Raw genomic sequence first — 18718 nt, forward strand, 5'->3', positions numbered from 1 at the left:
GGCGCGGTGTGCGCGCGCGTGGCGACATTGCGAATTTGTATTCGGAGACCGCAGCCTCTTCCAGCCGTGGCACGGCGCGCACTGTGGCAGCTGTTCCGCACCCGCACCCCTGGGTCTGTTGCTCCGTACTCCCCCGTACCCCCAGGTTTGCTAGAACCGGGCGGACAGATTTCATTCAGAGTTCGCATTGGCGAGGAGGTCTCACCCTGCTGCTCCCACAACTTGGCCCCTGAAAAGCGGCGGGAATTACGTCTCTTCGTGTGGCCTCCTTCCCAGGCCGAAAGACACTGGTGTCCCCGTCATCCCTTCCATGAAGAGACTGGGCGATGCGCGGTTTCTGGTCGGGGGCCCTGGGCGGACAGTGGTGCTGTTCTGGGTGATGCGCGGTCCTGCAGGGGGCGCCAGCGAATGGTGGACTCACTACTGCCTCTGGGCACTTTGAGGGGTCTGTGGGACATCAGTTGTCACTGGCCTGGGAGCAGGTTTGTAACCTGACTGAGGAGGGGGGTGCTGGTGAGGCCAAGACAGGGGCTACCGACTTCTTGCCATTTCCATTACAAATGGAGATCAAAACATGCAAACAGAAGATGCACAGTGAACTAACTGTAGACCCTGGGGAGCGCCCACCTTACCACAGCGTGTGGCCCCGCACCTGTTAAGCAGTGGCCCCTCAGTATGTGTTTATCAAGTAAACGAGACTCGAGGTGGAGGAAGGAAGGAAGGAGCTGGGAAGGAATAGCACGCAGGGCCATGGAGAGTGTGGTGCAGACCCAGAGAGGGGACGTTTAAAGGCAGACGCCGTCACAGTGACCTAGGAACCCAGGCGTGCTCTCGGCCTGCAAGGCCAGGTGGCTGGTGCCGTGGCGGGGTAGGGCAGTCCCAGAGTCACTGCTGGCTGTGCTTGTCACGCTGGCTTCCTCAGCACCGGCAGGGGACTACCCTCCTTTTTTGAAAAATTTTCTGTTACCGAGTATGAACTTCACAGGAGCGAGTCTCAAAGATGACAGAGACATGAGCCCTGGGTGGATTCGGGTTGGTTTCTGACCACTAACCAGCATGGCAAGTGGTTCAAATCTCAGGAAGTTACTGGTATTGGAAAAATATTATGCTGGTGACGAGGCCGTTAGGTTTAACCATAACAGTCCATAATAAACGAAATGAGCAGAGGATTTAAAGCATTTTTTTTTTTTTTGCATGAGCTGAAATAATTCGTGACTTTTTCTGAAAAGAAAGATATCACAGGTTCTCTCTGGGCTTGACAAACCACATTTGTGGTCATAGTGCCCACTAGATATATTTTTATCGCTTCCAGAAGTCGTTCTAAGAAACCTTACACTACGTATGACAGATGCGGCGGAGGGATCAGGCTGGGCTTAATATAATAGAGAGCACGATAAAAAAAAATGCCACATGTTCTCCTCACACAATGTTTTAACAGCAGGTTCTGATTCATGTAGAACCTTCTCAGGTCAGGGGAAGGGAGACCCCGGGGGATGTCAGTGGCCAACCTCCTGTTTGACCAGTCCTCCTTCCTGATACCCAGCTCCTCTCCGAGGGAGCAACGTCCCCCACCTGAGAATGAAGAACTGTAAACTCAGGCTCGTGCATTGTGTTGGCAGCACATGGGGACCAGCAGGTAAGAGGAGGGAATAAATGAAAATGAGAAGAGCATAAGTTAAGGACAAAAGGCGATGACTTCTTTCCTTCAGCATCGGGGACTGGAGCCCAGCTGTCCCAAGTTCACGATTCAGCCCTATTTTTCCTTTTGCGAAGGTTTCGTTGCAGCCTGGTTTAGTTCTTCTCCTAGGGGTAGGGGTGCGGCTTACACACAAGTAGCTCGGAGGCGGCATTGTGGCTTCTTGGGGAACAGGGTGCCTGATCAGTAAAAATGTGACTCACAGTGACTACGCCAGCGTCACCGCTGAGCAGTTTGTATCCCGCGTGCTCATTTCACCATCGTTCACTCTCTCGACAGCAGTTAGTGTTGGTGCCGGCCACTCAGGCCGCCCCCGCGCCTGCTCTGACCTCGTGGTGACACCCGTGGGCTTCGTGTTACGTTGACTTCTTTTTACCTTTATGGAGCTGCGCCCTTGAACCGCTGGTGTGTGACCCAGCAATAACCGGGGCTGTGGGAATGTGACACAGCGTTTTGGGGTAACTTTTCCATCTTTCTTTTAATGCATTCACTGGGAAAAACAATAAGCAGTCACGAGGGGCCCGGGCATTAACCCTGGGGTGACAGGCTGGCCATTTATGGGTAAACACTTCAGAGAAGGATGTTCTCTGTACATTGTGAGAATCTCTAGGGAGACAGTGGATGTCTGTTGTTTCAGTTTCTCACAAGAGAGAAAGATAAAGATGCACTTTGCAAAATCCATAATGATTTATTTTTTTCTTTTAGATGCATCAGAAAATATGTTAAACTAAAAACATTCCTGTTCTTTTCTACATCGATTGCTTGAGAAATTAATTCATAAATCTATATGATAATTATTTTTTAAGTCAGGGTCCCAGGGTAGCTGTTTAAACCAAATCGATTTTGATATTCGTGATATCCGAATGACACACTGTAATCCAAACATTTCTTACCTCTGGAGACTTTTTTTTCCTTTGAAGTAAACGTAACTTAGGGTATCACTTGGAATTTGATGTAAAAATGCATTCGAAAGCAGGGCTTTTTTTTTTTTTTTGGTGATTTTTTTCAGATTAACGTTCCAGCTTTCTTAACATAGATCATACTTTGTAAAGTTAAGTGTGTGTGTATGGGGGGGGGGCGTATGGAGTGTCTTTGGGGGAGCTATTGTTGGCATGCTTTACCCAGAAAATAAAACTGCCAGTAAACAGAACCAACATACTATTTTATTTAGCTAAAAAATAGGTGAAGGTTTTCTGGAGATTCTTCATGTGCAGAATGTGGAGAATTAGATTTTGCTTTTTAATAGAAACCTAGGAACGTGTGGAGTGGGGGCGACGGGGCTGGGGGTGAAGCGCCGGGGTGGGATCCGGGAGGCGGTGCTGCAGCCGTAACCGAGCTAGTTTTTCTGTGACGGATTCCCAGCGAACTCTTCCCTTGCGGCCCCCAGGGTCATCCTCCCGCGCTGTGACCACAGCATCAGCGGCGGTGACCTTCTCAGCCCAGTGTCGCTCCTTCCGACTTGCTTTCTAATCCGTCGGACGAGGCTGCCTTTCCTCCGGCACTGGATCAATCTTTGTCTTAAACACCGATGCCGCGGATCGCCCGTCAGCAGTAGACAGAAGCTGCTGCTCCTTCGGGCTGAGTGACGTGGGTGCTGCCTGGTGACCCTGACTCTGAGTCCTAGCTTCTCCTCCCTGTCCTCATTCGTCCTTCCTAAGGGGCCACAATTCAGAAGTGCAGGGGGGACCTGCCGGTGAAGGCATGGGTGCTCCTCTCTTCCTCCAGGTCAGCGAGGACCACTGTATTTTCTCCTCTCCCGGGTCACTACCGTTGCCATACAGAAGGACAGGGGAAAGTGCTTCTACTCCATCTCCCCCGAATTAAAAATCCCAGCTAAAATCCCTTCTCAGCGGATGTGATTGTCTGATGATTTTTTTGGTCCATGCCTCTCTTATGGCATCCTAAGCCTTTTAAACACTGCCTGGCACATAGTAGGTGCTCAGCAGCCACCTACTCGTGTCGAATGAACGTTGAGCCGGTAGTGAGGATGGCAAGTTGGGGCTTGGATCACTTTGATTTTCGGGGAGGGGTGTTCAAAACTCAGATCTTATGTAAAATTTCCTAGTTTTGAAACATCGGCAGTTAATTTAAAATTTAAAAAAGCCGTGTAGGCCAAAAGAAAACCATGACATGAATTCACATGCTCTACTGCCAAACAGTTGGCCGCTTTTGCTTAAAAGTCTCAGACCAGCCTATATGGCTGAGTGGTTCAACTGCAGGTCGACTTTTCCTCAGGTTTGAACAGTCACAGGATGATTCCTGGTTGCCATGGTGTCAGCAGTGCTTGTGGTTAAATATGGTTTCTGTAGAGACAGCTCTTGGCTTTTTGTCTGGGGATGTCCCCCAAAACCTTGTGGGGCGGAGGGGGAGGTTGGGTGTCACCGAACTCCACATTCGCCCATGTGCTGTTGTGCTGGGCTCTTCAACGGAGCTCGGCTGGGTTAGTGTGGGAACGGTGGAAGGGTCCGGGCCGAGAGCAGAGAGCTGTCAAGTCTTGATGCAGACTCGACAGTGTCAAGCGGGCAGAGTGGCAGACACAGGCTTCGAAGAGAGTGGGCAGCCTCGCCGGACTGTGCAAATCCTGGTGAGGTATGAGGCGGAGCTAGTGCTGTGCTGGTATGACCCATCGGGGAATATTTTGTGAAGGAGGACGCAAGAAGAGGAAGTTTCTAGAATATTCTCAGGCAGCTAGAACCCCTCCTTTGGGGCTCTCACTGAGCCTTAATGTGTCATCAGTAAAAGTTATGCCTCTCGAAACGGATTTTAATCAATGTCATAGAACATGTAAAATTCGTTTAAAAGAAGTTAACCAGCATCCTTGAATGTTATTCACCCTGGATCCCTACTGGTCAGATCGATGGCTCGGACCAAGTGCTCTTTCCAAGAAAAGACAGAGTCTGGGCTAAATAAAGCACGTGGCCATGTCTCTCGATGGGTGGGTTTCTCATCGTGACGAGATGTGACCTCGTCATTCCCAGCAGCCTTGGGTCCATTTGCTCCTTTGCCTGTTCTGTTATTTCTTTCTGGAAAGCCCGCCCCCTCCCCTGCCAGCTCCCCACGCCTACAGAACCCGAGCTCACCCAGCTTTCTGTATCTTTCCTCTTTCTTCGTCAAGGCTGTTGCTTCCCTGAGCCCTGGATGGCCACCTGTCGATAATGTCACGTTTATCGTATTGGAATTATTTTGGTTGGTTCTGGGGCTCTCCTTCCAGACACGGTAAACTGTTCTCACACAGGGGACTTCAGAAGTGCTTTCTGTCGACGCCTGCTGTCCTGTTTTGGAACTTCCAGCGTTCAACTTTTATAGAAATCTGAGGTTTCTAGATTCCTAATAGCTGGATCACCGAGGTGTCGTACCACGTTTAAAATTTCCTTTCATTCTATGGGTCTTGTGTTCAACTCTGGCATCTACTTTGTTTTGAGCCTTGGCTTTTATAGATTAGGAGTCAGGATTTCTAAAAATCTTATTTTCGTATCCAGGAAAAATGCTTTGCAGTCAACCAGCCAGTCATTCGGTGAGCATTCCGATATGCTAATTAGCTTTATTTTACAGAGGTGCTGGGTATTTTTAGAGGCGGGGTCACATCTTATCCTCATGACAACTGTATCAAGGAGGTACCGTTCTTATCCCCCTTTTCACAAAGGAGGGAGTTAAGGCTTGACAAGGTTAAGGAAAACTCGTTCAAGGTTATGACAGCTCGCAAGTGGTCTTGTGAGGACTCAAGGACAGGCGTGTGTGATTTCAAGACGAGTACGGTACAATACTTGTCACCGCTGCATGAGGTAAACCCGTTGCTGTCGTGATTTTTGATCGTCGTGTAACTTCAAGGCGTCTTCATCATTCCCGGGAACCAGATCCCCCTTGTTCAGACTCCGTATTACATGAGGCTTTAAACCAGTGCTTGGAAACTATAGCCTTCGGGCCAAAGATAGCCCATTCCCTACGTTTTTGAACAGCTTGTGAGCTAATAATGATGTTTTTCGTTTTTTATTGGCCGAAAAAAAACAAAAAACAAAAGAATACTATTTCATGACACATGCTAATGACACTCAATTCAGATGTCATGTACATAAATAAAGCATTATTGGAACACAGCCATACTCATTCATGCACAAGTCATCTCCGGCTGCCTTTGCCTTGTAACGGCAGAGTCGAACAGTTGTGACAAGAGGCGGCATGCCGTACAAAGCCTGAAATATTACTCTCTGGCCCTTTACGGAAAGAGTTCGCCGACCTCTGCTCTGAACCGCCCGTCTGGGGAATTTCTGGGTGTCGGGATGCACATCCCGAAGCCCTGGACAGAACCCTGCAAACATTTCGTCTGCATCTGCAATCGGGTTGTGTGTCCTTTGGGGAATCACCAATCGCTTCACCGTTCTGATGCATCCTGGCGACCTGGAAAGGGACTCGCTCTGGAATACATTCTTCCTTTGTGATTCAGGAGACTCCGAGGCCCCAAAGTCACCCGTCTCTTGCCTCCCCTGGTGTCGCACACCGGGCTCCTCTGTCTGGAGTGGCCGCGGTCTGCCACGGGGACCGGAAATCGGGAAGTAGACAAGCGCATGGCAGGTCGTTTGTCGTTTGTTGTGTGGCCGTGTGCCTCGCTGTAACTCCTCATCAGGGAAGCAGTGCTCCTCCCACCCCCCGGGTTCACACACTCCATCATCTGGCCCCTTCTTGTTTTAGTCCGACTTGATTTTGCCTTCTTCTCGGCTTCAGTTCGATTAGAGTCCCGATTCGCTTTACTTGCCAGTTCACAACTTCCTTTTCCCAGGGCTCAGAGGCGATTCCCGAGGGTGATGTCACGTTGGTGTTTCTCTTCCCCAGCATGACTTTGATTAACTGCGTGTATGTTAATTTGCGAGCCGTGTTCTAAGGGAGCCGATCATTGCAAGGACCATGGCCACTTTCAGCCTCAGTGAACACGAGTCCGTTTGTATAATAGGAACGGAATGTTCTGCCTTCTTTTGCAGCGGGAGTGGATCATATATGTTCTACAGGCCTTTCAGAAACTTCATGCAGGAATTATGTGAAACAGATGGTACCCTTTAGAGTTGCCAGACATGCATATTTTAAAGAAATACGGTGTCGTTTTCTCCTCGAGAGACTTAGGTGGGGTTCTTGGGGAATGGAAATCAGCTGAAATTGCCATACTTGAAAAAACCTTTGGATGCCTCATCAAAATAAGGAGTGTACTATCAGAAGACCTGCACAGATTATTAAGGAACAAATGTTAGTGGATTTATTTAATTTACTTCTCTGAGAAAGAAAAGCCCCATACACTTAGGTAAAATAAGCTATCATCCAAGATATGCTTTTTCTTTGATAAGGCTATTGATTTGCTCACTTAGATCTCTTTGGGGGCATTTGGGGCAGTGAGAGTAGGTGGGTATGAGATGCGGGAGGTTGCATGGGCCCAGAGGATGAAGGGAGAACGAGGGACAAGTCATTTGACCCAAAGCTAACAGGACAGCGTCAAGTCACTGTGAGCAGGCAGGAAATGCAGATCAGTCCCAGTCACCTCCAAGCATTGACGCTAAGCAGGGATTGCGAGGCAGGGCGCCGGGTCTCTCAGTGGACAATACGAAGAGCATAATGGAACCGCGGAGCCCCAGCCCGGTGGGGAGACCTGGTTGGGGTCTCAGCTCAGCCATTTAGTAGCTGTGTGACCTTAGACGAGTCACTTCCCTTATGTAAGCCTCAGTGTCCTCTTCTGCACAGTGGGAAGAATCACAGCTCCAGCACGGTGGCCTCAGAGGATCAAATGAGCAAATGCACGTGGCGTGCTGGGCACAGGGCTGGTCACATAACAAACGTGCAAGAAACTCTAGCTGGTAATGTTACCAGTCCTTCCGGGTGAGGGACCCCAACCAAGGCCCTTCTGCCCAGCGCCTGCGGTTAGCGCCAATTAGAACGGGATTAAGGTCGGGACAGTAGAGCAGAAACTTTATCCTTTGGTCAAGGATTGAGGAAGGCTGCGCATGCTCTGACAGCGCTTTCGCAGGCCGGGGTGGGGCCTCCGCGTGTCTGGGCGGGGCCTCTGTGGACCTGGGCGGGGCCTTCGCGGTCAAGGGCGTGGCCTCCGCGGGCCGGGCGGGGCGGGCGAGTTCTGGGCATGCTTAGTGCTTAACCTTCGTTGCTCTCGGCCCTTTGGCGCGCAGAGCTCCTGGTGTGGTTCCGGGGTTGAGAAACTTTAGGGTCGTAACTTTCTCAGTCGGCCTCTTGCTTACGACAGAAAGTCAGACTCTGCTCCACAAATGGAAATGTGGCCAAGCTGCACCCTCAAAAGTGCTTTGCGCCGTGAGAATCCGCTTCTGGGTCCCTGGGGCGCAAGGTCTCTCCCCTCAGCCCCTCCAGATGCCACATGTCTCCATCCTGAGCACATTAAGGTCTGCACTTGGTCATTTACAGTTTACCAGCTGGGCGCCTGTTTCCAGGATCCCTGCAAGGTGAGCGACTGGGATCCGCGTTGAAGGACATGCCTGTTGGTTCGTTTATACCGAGGTGGTAGGGCCTGGTGGTTAGCCCCTCAGAGCTCGGGGCCGTGGGTCAGATGGCGGGACCGCGCGTGGTGTTTGGGTTGGAGGCCCCCGTATGCAGACTTTGAGACAAGAATTGGTGGAGACGTCGTTTTCTTGGTATTTGGTGGTTTTGAGGGGACCCCAGGAAAACCAGTGGGGTGTGGAGAAGAGACAGGGAAGAGAAGGAAGCCAGCAAAGGGTGTGCTGCCAGGGTGAGGGCACCTGGGTTTCAGCCCCGCTGGGGAGCTCTGAGACACCTGAGAGTTATCCCAGGCAGGAGGCTGGGGCATTTATCCATCAACTGCGCTGGCCATCATTGGGTGCTCCTGGGAGCTTTAATTATCGGGCTCTTCCAGTTTGCCTGCCACCTGGGCTGAGGTTGTTTTTGTAGCTGGAAACACACACACACACACACACACACCCACCCAGCCTGAAAGTTGTAGGTTTGCAGTAAACAATCTTGAGCTTCTAGAGAGGCCTGGTCCGGGACCCTGCATGGGACCCGGACAGCCCCTGCTTCCGCCTCCATGTGGAATGTTGCCTCTGCCACTTACCAGCCCTGCGACCTGAGGTACCCTACCTGCTCCATCGTATTCTCATCTGTGAAATGGAGATAACAGCAGTGCTGCCTTCTTAGACTTGTGATGAGGATTAAACGCATGGGTACAGGTAAGGCCTTTGGTAGGGTGCTTGCCACGTCGTAATTGCTAAGTAAATGCCAGCTCCTATTATTGTGTAATGATTCATTGAGCTTTTTCAGGTTTTTTGGCAGCATGATTTCATTTGCCATGTTCATTGTGACGGAAGAGGAAAGTCCTTTGAAGGAAAATTAATTTTTAGTTGTTTTTTGGCATCGAAATTTATTTCTCCAATTTTTTAAATTGTAAAAATGACAAAAAAATTTAAGGTTGAAAAAATATTCGCCTTAATCCTACCACCCTATGTTATTATTTTTATCTTTTGGTTCCTTTGGAGTCTGTCAGTATAATAAGTTCACATATCTACACTGTCATGATAATTAATGACAAACTCCTTTTTTTTTTTTTTTTAATCAGGATTTGATCTAATAATAAAACAACCACATACCAGGCCCACTTCGCAGGCTTGTCTCAGACAGTTCTCACAACTCCATGAAGAAGATGCTGTTGTCTCCACTTGACAGGTGACAAAACAGCCACACAGCGATGATGCAGCTTTATTCAAAGCACATGGCGGGTACTTGGTGCGGCCAGGATGAGCCTCTGCTGGTGCTTCTTGGGGTGGGTGACATGGGCCCACCTTGGAGGGACAGTCACTGGGACGTGCCATCTCCCCAGGCACCTGTTTATTTGTTTGCTCTTTGTGGAATAAGGGAACTAATTCCTATCACAGGATAATCGAAGTGTGCCGAGATAATCTTTCGATGGATGACTTTGGAACCAGGGGTGATGTGTCACTGGGAGATTAGGCAGGTATTGGGTTTCCAGTAATTTGTCAGTTTTTCTCTACTGAAGTAGAGCTGCATTTCAACGACTTTTGCTATCATTCCCCGTACTGCCCCCGCCCCTTGCTGTAGTTCACTTCGGAAATGGCTTCGTTTATTTGTTTCTAACTTAAGTTCCATGAAACCAGGCAAACATATAGTTCAGGAACTGAAATTCCAGGCCGGCAGAAGGAAGCAACTTTACTCGTGCATTCGAGCGAGTACAGTAGGACTCTGATAGCAGAGCCTCATTCCCGAGTATGCGTGACAGTTTTTGGACGCTCAGGATTGATCTCTTTTTTTTTTTTTTTTCCCTGATGAAAATACCTCCTTCGACTTGTGCGGAGAAATGTGTGGCTTCAGTGGTGCTGAAGTTGAAAGCCACTCCTGCTATTTGTCTTGCAGATGTCGTGCTCTTTCTTGGATTTGATATTTTCTACCCGAGACAGAGACAAATACTGCAGAAAACCACTAGAGGGGCATTGGAATCTGCTATGGGGAAAGGAGCTTATTTTCTTATTAAAGGAAGATGGCATGAAAAAGGCCAGTCATTTCCAATGTGTGACCCAACAACCGGTGTTTGAGAGTGGCTGTTTGTCATATCCTTGCTAGCATTGGGCATTGTTATTCTTTTTAAATTTTGTCATCGTGATAAAATTAAAAATACGTTGGTTTTGATTTCATATATGTACTGGCCATTTGCATTTCTTCTTTCGTATATTACCTCTTAATATTTTTTTCATTTGTCCTCCTCGATTGCCAAGTAGAAGCAAATCAAACCCAAAATTTCAAATTTGTCTTCCTATATATTAAGTATATTAATCCATCATTCTATGTCCTATGTCCTGTGAATGATTTTTGTAGCCAATCCTTTGTGATTAGATATTGGTTTTCCCTTTGTGATTCTTCTTACAAATTATGTCTGTCTCTCACGTCAATCTCTTTGAAAAAGGGGAGACGGAACAACATGGGGGGGGTCGGGTAACACGACCATCTGACGAAGCGGGGAGAAGGGTGTTTCTCGCCAGGCAAACCCATGGTCGGGGAGGCCCTCGCTTCCCGATGCGACGTGACTGGTATTCTTGTCGGAAGACAGAATCGGGATCCGATCAATCAATCAATCAATAGCACCGTGGGGATGCGGGCCGCCAAATCTGGGAGTCTAAAGGACCGATGACACGTTTCTTTAGTAAATAAATGGCAAAGAACATGCAAGAGGAAAGGCGGGGGAAAGAAATTTTTGCGAGGCTGGGGTAGGTACAGGCGACGCCCTGTTGCTCGGAGCTCTGGTGACCCTCTGCCTGCGGACTTTTATTCTGTCTGCAAGATGGTGCCTGGCCAGCAGAGTGCAGAGAGCTCACAGCCGACGAGTTGCTGTCCCCGATGGCTGTCCTCAGCCAGCGATGGCCGGAGCGGGAGATAAGTACCCAGCTGCCTCGCCGGCTCGCAGGGTTCACGTGTCGCTCAGGGGGCCCCAGCCTGTCTCTTGGAGGAACTGGGCTCCGTTTGTCCCCAGGGGCACACACGATTCGTTGGCTTTCTTCCCTTCCCTGGCTCGTTGCCCTGTTCCCCCACGGGTTGGGCTGGCGTCCCCTCCCAGTTTACTTAACAAATAAATAGACTGAGACGAGACACGTCAGTCGCGTGCCGTGCGCGGGCCTTGTTTGCCTCCCATTGCGCTCAGACGAGTCCACTGGGGCAACACGGTCGCCGAGTGGATGTCATGATTTTAAGGAATCGTCGTTCATTTTTTTTTAGGCACGAACATCGTGTCTTGATTCTGTTGAAAGAACAGAGTGCTTATCTCTTAGGGATCCATACGGAAGTATTTGCAAATGAAATTATGTGATGTCTGGGATTCACTCTGAAATAATCGACGCTAGCGAGGAGGTACCAGGAAGGGGACTGGCCGCATGGTGGTTCATCACGCTGTTTTGGATACTTTTGCGATATGTTGAAACTTTTCCCGCATAATCTCCCTTCCTGTTAGCAGGAGCCGTGAAGAATCCTGCGAACGTCCTCCTGGTCCTTTGTCCCTTCCCTCCCCAGGCTTGGTGCTTTTTCTCTACGCCAGCTTGCTTTGGGGCCGCCCGGCCGCTCAGCCGGCGAGTTCATGGCCCTGCTCTGAAGTCGGCCTGTTCCTCTGGCTCTGTTGCTTTTGCTTTTCAATCCAGTGCCTCCCTTCCCCCCAGAGCAGTCGTAGCCATGTGACGGTTACGCGCTGGGACCACGAAGGTGGCCGGGCCAGGTCGTGGGGCTTCTCCTTGGAGTGGTGGCTGGTAGCTCTTGTGGGCTGTCCAAGACGTCGTGGTGACCGGCCTGGGCAGTGCTCCAGGGTCATTAAGAGGAGGACGTGCCAGTGTGGTTCTGAGCGGACGAACAGAGACATCTGCTGATGTCATGCCCTGTTAAAAACCCCTCAGTGATCCTCAGGCCAAACTTCCGCCGCTGCCCATTGCTGCCGGGCCCCCGCCTCCTCTCCCTGTGTCTGCTGACCCGGCTCTGGCCATCCAGAACCACTCGTGGGTCCTACACCAGGCCCTGTTGGGTCACCCGTTGGACCGTGTCCGTGCCCCCTCTCTGCTGATGCCCCCCTCCCTTGTCCACTGTGTTCGCCTCCCTCTCACTGCCCCCCAAAAGCTGGTCGCTCCATCCCTGGGGTTCTTACAGTGTTTTATACCCGCCTGGCCATTGTGAGCCGGGAGCCCTGTCTCTTCCTGCTCCTTAGGGCTCAGAGAGGGAGGCCTGTGTTCACCACCAGAATTCTATCCAATATTTAATTCGTTAAAGTCGTAAGTGTGAAAAACAATTCTACCTTCAGCTTTTAAAAACAAGGTACTAAGAAGCTTGTAAATTCATTTGTAAGTCTAGTAGTATTTGAGTTAAAATGAAAAGTACTCATTGTTCAAGTTTGCTTGAACAATGTAAACTGAGCATTGTTCAAGTTCGCTTGAACAATGCTCAGTTTACAGATTTCACCAATGAAACGATGAACGCTATTTATACATTCTGTTAATAAATGTCTCTTAAACGTTTTAAGTATAGTCATAAGTTCAATGTATGTGATTCTCATAAGGCTCTGATTCTGGCTTTAAATTCGCTTATATTTTCTCCCGTTTCCCTTCTTACTAGTGATTTATCCAGGAAACTAGAACTTCTGAGTAATAGGCAGCTCAACAGGGGGAATAATGAAGAATTTTAATTTTAAGCGAAGACTTCATAATTCAAATTCAGTTTTATTGGTGTGATAAACGTTGGTTCCTGTTAAATTTCAGATGTGTATTAACACTTTTAAGAAGAAGATTTAAACTTTTGGAAAAAGAAAGAGGGCAGAGTTCTTTAAAGCACACGCTCTTTTTGTAATGCCTCCCTAATCATCCAGAAATATGAATAATTCAGAGATGTAACCCTAGAATGAGCAAAAACTGGCCTGTCATTGTCATGAGGGTGTGTGCAATCCCTCTGGAGAGATTCCTCCCCACCCCGGCCTCTCCCGCAAAACCTGCTTTAAATTATACCCAAACCGCACTCCCCGTATTCGGCGTGGCGTCCCACGCCCCTCGTCGTTGGCTCGTCCCCTCCGGCCCCCTCGTGTTCTCCATCCCCGTGGAGTGTGCTAGGCTCCCGGGGACACGTAATGTACGGGTGTGCACCCGAGGCCTTGCGAGGAGGGAGAGGCAGGGTGGAGCGTGGTGGAAGGCCTAGGCATTCTTTTCTTAACTTGGTAACACAAAGTGCTTTTTGTTCTGAATGCATGTACCGTCGTCACCAGACGACGCCGTCCAGTTCTGTAACGTGGCTCTGCCTGGTACAGAACGCCTCGTTTTCTATAGAAGTGCAGAATGGCTTCATGTAGACAGAACAGAAAGGACCTTTGCTTCATTCACATACGAATAAAATGTCTTTGTTCATGTGCAAGAAAAACGCCTCTTACTGTTTGGAAGCCTGTGAATTTTAAATGAAGCCGATGGCCACGATATTATATCTTTCAGGGGAAAAATAATTAGCTTTGCTTATACGGTGGTCTCTGTTATTCTCGGACATGTCGCGAGACCCCCAGTGCGTGCCCGAAACTGTGCAGAGTGCCGAACTCTATATATAGTGTTTTTTTCCTTAACATTCACAACTTCTCACTTAAAGGAAGCATTTTATGGCCTCTCTTTGGCATATCCGAATGGCCAGCATCACTGCTCTTGAGTTTCGGGGGCATTATGAAGTAAAATCAGGGTGACCCGAACACAGGCTCTGCCATACGTCAACTGTCAGTCTGGTAACTAGGGGGCGGAGCGGAGGAGGACGGCACCATTTAAAACTTATCAATTGATGTATTTCTGAAATTTTCCATTGAATATTTTTGGACCGCAGTCGACCGCGGGTAACTGATAACCACAGACGAGCGGGGACTACTCCGCAGATTTGGCCCTTATGCCTAATCTGGTGGCGTAAATGGTTTTTGCTTTGCAGTTTGGTTATTACGTGAAAGACATTGTGTTTGTCTCAACCATTGCCTATCCGTGAATTGCTGTAGCGAAATTTTATAATTTTAACGTAGGAAATTACCCCTAAAGTCGAGAACCAACATTTTCAATGATTTCACTACTGAACAAAAAGATGCCTGGGGGACTTTATGGAGACCTCTGTTTAAAACGCTCCATCGTGTCCGTCGGAGGTTTTACCTTGTATCGAGGTGTTAGGATAATGCCTCCGATTCCTTTACCGTCGTCCGGTGTACCGGCTAGCTTCCGTTGCGTACCAGAGCGCCCCGCCATTTAGTGATCTCAAACAACCAGCCTGCATTTGACTCGTTTCCGTGGGCCAGCGATTAGGCGGGCCTCAGCTGGGCTCTCTCGTGTGTCTGCAGGTCAGCTTGGGGCTCTATTCCCGGGATGGACTGGTTGTCTTGACGAGGGCGTTGGGGCCAATGGCCTCTCACCACGTAGCAAATGAGCTGGGGCTTGTTTGCATGGTGGCAGCGGGTTTCGGGGGAGTGAGTGAAAGCACCCAACTCCTAGGCTTGTGTCCGTGAGTCATGACAAGTCACAAGCCCAGCCCAGGCTCGGTAGACTCCAGCTCCAGTGAGGAGGAATTACAAAGATAGATACAGGGAAGATGGGGGGTCGTGGCCATTTTTGTGATCTTCTCTCCTACTGTCTTTAAGTAATTCCTTCTCACACCTCGAGTTTACGTTACGTGCTGTCTGCACACACATTCCTCCTATTCGTCATGCTGTGTGTACAATGGTCGTAATCTAACGTGTAGCAGAAAACCACACGCTCGAAAACACTTAGAACGACCTGCAAATCCTTTCTACCATTAGCCGATGGTACCCACCCCGCTTTACTACTGATTTTTATGTTTTCTACGTACACATGTGAAGGGTGTAAACAAATTATATCGATGCGCTTCACAGTAACTTAACGCATGTTCTGCTTCCCTTCTGCCCTGGTGCCACGCTCGCTCTCCCGCGAGGTTTGTCTGCCGGCCTTGGGTTTCACGGAGCATCTCAAGAGGCTTCGCAGCCCTACTCCTTACCTTGGCATTTGAGAATCCGTGCGATCCGAGCCCCGCCTGCCTTTCTGCTTGTGTTTTCCTCGTCCCCCACACCCCCCAAGCACGACGTATCACCGCTAAACGAGACTTCTAGCTGTGTCCCGAGCTCATTCACTGTCCATCGTGGTTTTCAGCTGTCCGGAGACATTTTGGTTGTCACCACGGGGGTGTGTATGCTTCCGACCCCGAGCGGGTTGAGGTCAGGGGCGCTGTTAAAGATCCTGCAGTGCACAGGACCTCCCCCCACCCCACCCCAGCACAAAGAATTATTGGGTCTAAAAAGCAAAGTGCCAAGATGGAGAAACCGTTTTACACGTAGCTGCCTCTCAGTCTTTTTCGGAGCTGCCTCGTGCTGGAAGGCCTTTCCGTCAGGGCTGCCCACTAAAATGCGCCCCTTGTCTTTAACGAGCCAGCTCAAATGCCAAGCTTTCTAGGAAATAAGTCCTGGAAGATCCCCACGCCTGTCCCTCACACTGCAGGCTCTTGGGATCCTGTCTGGGAATCACCGAAAGTCTGTTCACAATAACTGAGTATATGTCTATTTTTCTTCTTGTTCCTCCTTGTGCTTTAGTTGAATGCGTATTAACTGCTTTGCTGACCTTTAGGTTCCCGGACGACAAGAATCCTATCTTTGTCCTAGCACACCTACCATGTGCTTTACACATAGTAGGTACATCATAACTATCTGTTGAGTGAGTGAGAGCGTGTATCTTACCATGTCCTTAGATATGCTTTCTCCTTCCAGTAATTTTCTTAAAGGACTTAGTCCACAAAAATCCAACAAGCTGAATCTGAGGGGTTTTTTTTTTTAAATATATGTTTGTGATAATTTGGGTCAGGAACTGTGGTAAGACATCATTGTACAAGGCCATTATCTGTGTGTGTGTGTTTTTTCTGCAGCTATTTAGTGAAAAAATCAGTGGCGTGGAAGGAACAAAACTCGATGACGAATTTCTTGACATGGAAAGGGTAAGAGAGCATTTCAGTGTACATTGTATCACAAATTTGACTTTTGTTGCGATGGCAGATACACTGTAAAAGGTGTTAGAGGACTCTAGGATGCTGGCATGCAGGTGTGGCTTACGGAATTCAAAAGGCAATTTTTTTTCCCAATTCCAAGCCCAAATAACGAATAACCCTGATGTTGGAGATGGGAATCCGACTCACTGGTTCCCTCCAGTGGACAAAAATCAAAATGCTTCGACGATGGTCAATATTCAGTTAAAAAGGCATCTTTGTGGTTATGTATCTTCGAGAATCCAAAGTATTTCTGAGATGAGACCGTTCAGATAGACAAATTTTGGTCCCTGTGGGGAAGGCTTTGATCTGTTACCCTGTGTTGCAACAGCTACACAGCAATGAACTTTTATCCTGGTTCTGCCCTGGAACCAGCCGCGTGACCTGGAGTAAGCTGTGCCATCTTTTCTGACGGTGACACAAGGATGATATGTGTCCTACTTGCCTCACATGGAGGTTGTGGGAAGTAAGCAAAAAATTAATGTATACGACGGCATTTAGAAAAATGTGACAGGCCCGCGGCAGACATGACTGTAAAGCCTCCAGAGGAAGCATGCCGATTCCTTGTCCCTCATTATGTGTCCTGGTCGGCCGGGTGGGGCAGCTTAGGTGGGACAGAACCGGGGTCATCAGTCATCCCCAACTTTGTTTTTCTGCGAATCCATCGTTTGTCATTTACCAACATTTCACGTGTTTGTTTTTTTTTTCCCGTTTGTTTGTTTAAGAAAATAGATGTCACCAATAAAGCTGTTGCAGAAATTCTTTCAAAGGCCACAGAATATCTTCAGCCAAATCCAGGTAAAGTTAGAAAATGTCTTTACATATTCTATTGTTCATTCGCAGTCACAGACTCTAATAACAGAGACAATGCGCTCTGCGTCCCAATAACGAAATTCAGTTCTTTCGAGTCAAGGCCCCAGCGACCTAGTAGTTGCTGTGAATCCTAGCTGATGACACACACAGCAGGCATCCCTGTGACATCTTTTGGATGGAGTTCGACCCGGCAGCCAGACACTGCTAAGCAAAGACATTTTCTATGAGCTGCTTCAGAAACCCGCTAGACATTTTTATAAATGTTTGCTTATTCAATCGTTTCCTCTTAAAAAAAAAAAAAATTTGCCATCCTGTTCCGAAGGCGTATATTAATATGAAATGGCCGTCACGTTGTGGCTCGCATGCTAAAGACCTGAGGCACGACATGACAAGCAGCGTGAGTCCTGTGCTACGGCGGCTTCTCGTCAGGGGGATTTTGACTCCTAGGTCGTGAAGCAGCAGCCTTGATGGCTGATCCTAGGTTGTAAATTATGGAAATCAGCAGAGAGCATCCAGTCCTTGAATTCTGTGGAATTCATTATTCACGTGCAGTCGCTGTGCTTCCCTTGGCTGGAGGAATCGGCACAGACTGGACCAGCTAGCAATCTAGAAAGTAAAAATTTCAAAACATAAATTTTATAAAAGTCATGTCTAGGGAGGCTGGTGGCTATAGAAGTCTTTAGAATTGTGTAGATGGTTATAGTTTTAAAAACCATAATACCATATCCCTTCCCTTGCCTTATCAGTGGTTGGGATGAACCTCGTGAGTTCCTTTACCTGGTCAACCCATCATCGCATATTTAGCAGGTGCTTCCTGGGTTCTGGGACACACTGATGAGTTGGATTGAGATCCTGTCCTCGAAGAACTGACATAGGGCTGGGGAAAGGAGATGCAGGCAACAGTGAAAGCGTCCACTTGGCCAGAGGGGAGTAAACGGAACCCAGCAGCCTCGAATCCAGCAGAGTAGCCCTCAGTCACAGGCGGCATTCCCCTTTCCACCCCGGCAGTGAGGGAGAAGGTCATGGGGTGTGTGTGTGTGTGTCTGTGTGTGTGTGTTGACAGAGTGAAGCCTTTGTGCCTGGGGACCAGGAGCGTGAGGGCTTTGAGGCTGAGATGGGCAAGACACAGAAAGGCTGGTGGTGTCTAAAACCTCACTCCCCAAAGTGTGGTCCATGGATCAGCAGGACCAGCAGAATCCTGGGCTCGTCCCAGACTGACCGAATGTGGGGCGTGAGTGTGTGTCTGTGTGTGTGTGTTGACAGAGTGAAGCCTTTGTGCCTGGGGACCAGGAGCGTGAGGGCTTTGAGGCTGAGGTGGGCAAGACACAGAAAGGCTGGTGGTGTCTAAAACCTCACTCCCCAAAGTGTGGTCCATGGATCAGCAGGACCAGCAGAATCCTGGGCTCGTCCCAGACTGACCGAATCAGACTCTGCATTTTAACGGGATACCCGAGTGATTTATTGCACATTACAGTTTGAGAAGCACTGGTCTAGAATACATTAAAACACGTGATGTAATTATGAAAATAAAAGCAACTGAAAGTTCACCCACTTCAAATCATCTCAAACACCACAAGCCAGCATGTGATTCACTCTGTAGCCCATGGAATGAAATCCCAAATCCGTAGCGTGGTGTTCAATTCGTAGTCACATTTTCCC

At 48.8% G+C, this 18718-nt stretch overlaps 1 protein-coding gene across 4 annotated transcripts in view; it reads left to right on the forward strand.

The window, feature by feature from the left end:
• Positions 1–18718, forward strand: part of SH3GL3 (SH3 domain containing GRB2 like 3, endophilin A3) — a 134405-nt gene that overhangs the window by 91847 nt on the left and 23840 nt on the right. For 3 of the 4 annotated variants that reach the window (XM_015593615.2, XM_025050052.1, XM_025050051.1), the window contains exons 2-3: positions 16130–16198; positions 16972–17044. In XM_015593615.2, coding sequence (XP_015449101.1) covers positions 16130–16198; positions 16972–17044 — 142 coding nt within the window. Of the gene's footprint in view, positions 1–16126; positions 16199–16971; positions 17045–18718 lie in introns of those variants that run through there. The other variant, XM_025050054.1, reaches the window with a different exon arrangement.

Source organism: Pteropus alecto, unplaced genomic scaffold, assembly GCF_000325575.1.
Source record: "Pteropus alecto unplaced genomic scaffold, ASM32557v1 scaffold60, whole genome shotgun sequence".
Classification (NCBI taxonomy): domain Eukaryota; kingdom Metazoa; phylum Chordata; class Mammalia; order Chiroptera; family Pteropodidae; genus Pteropus; species Pteropus alecto.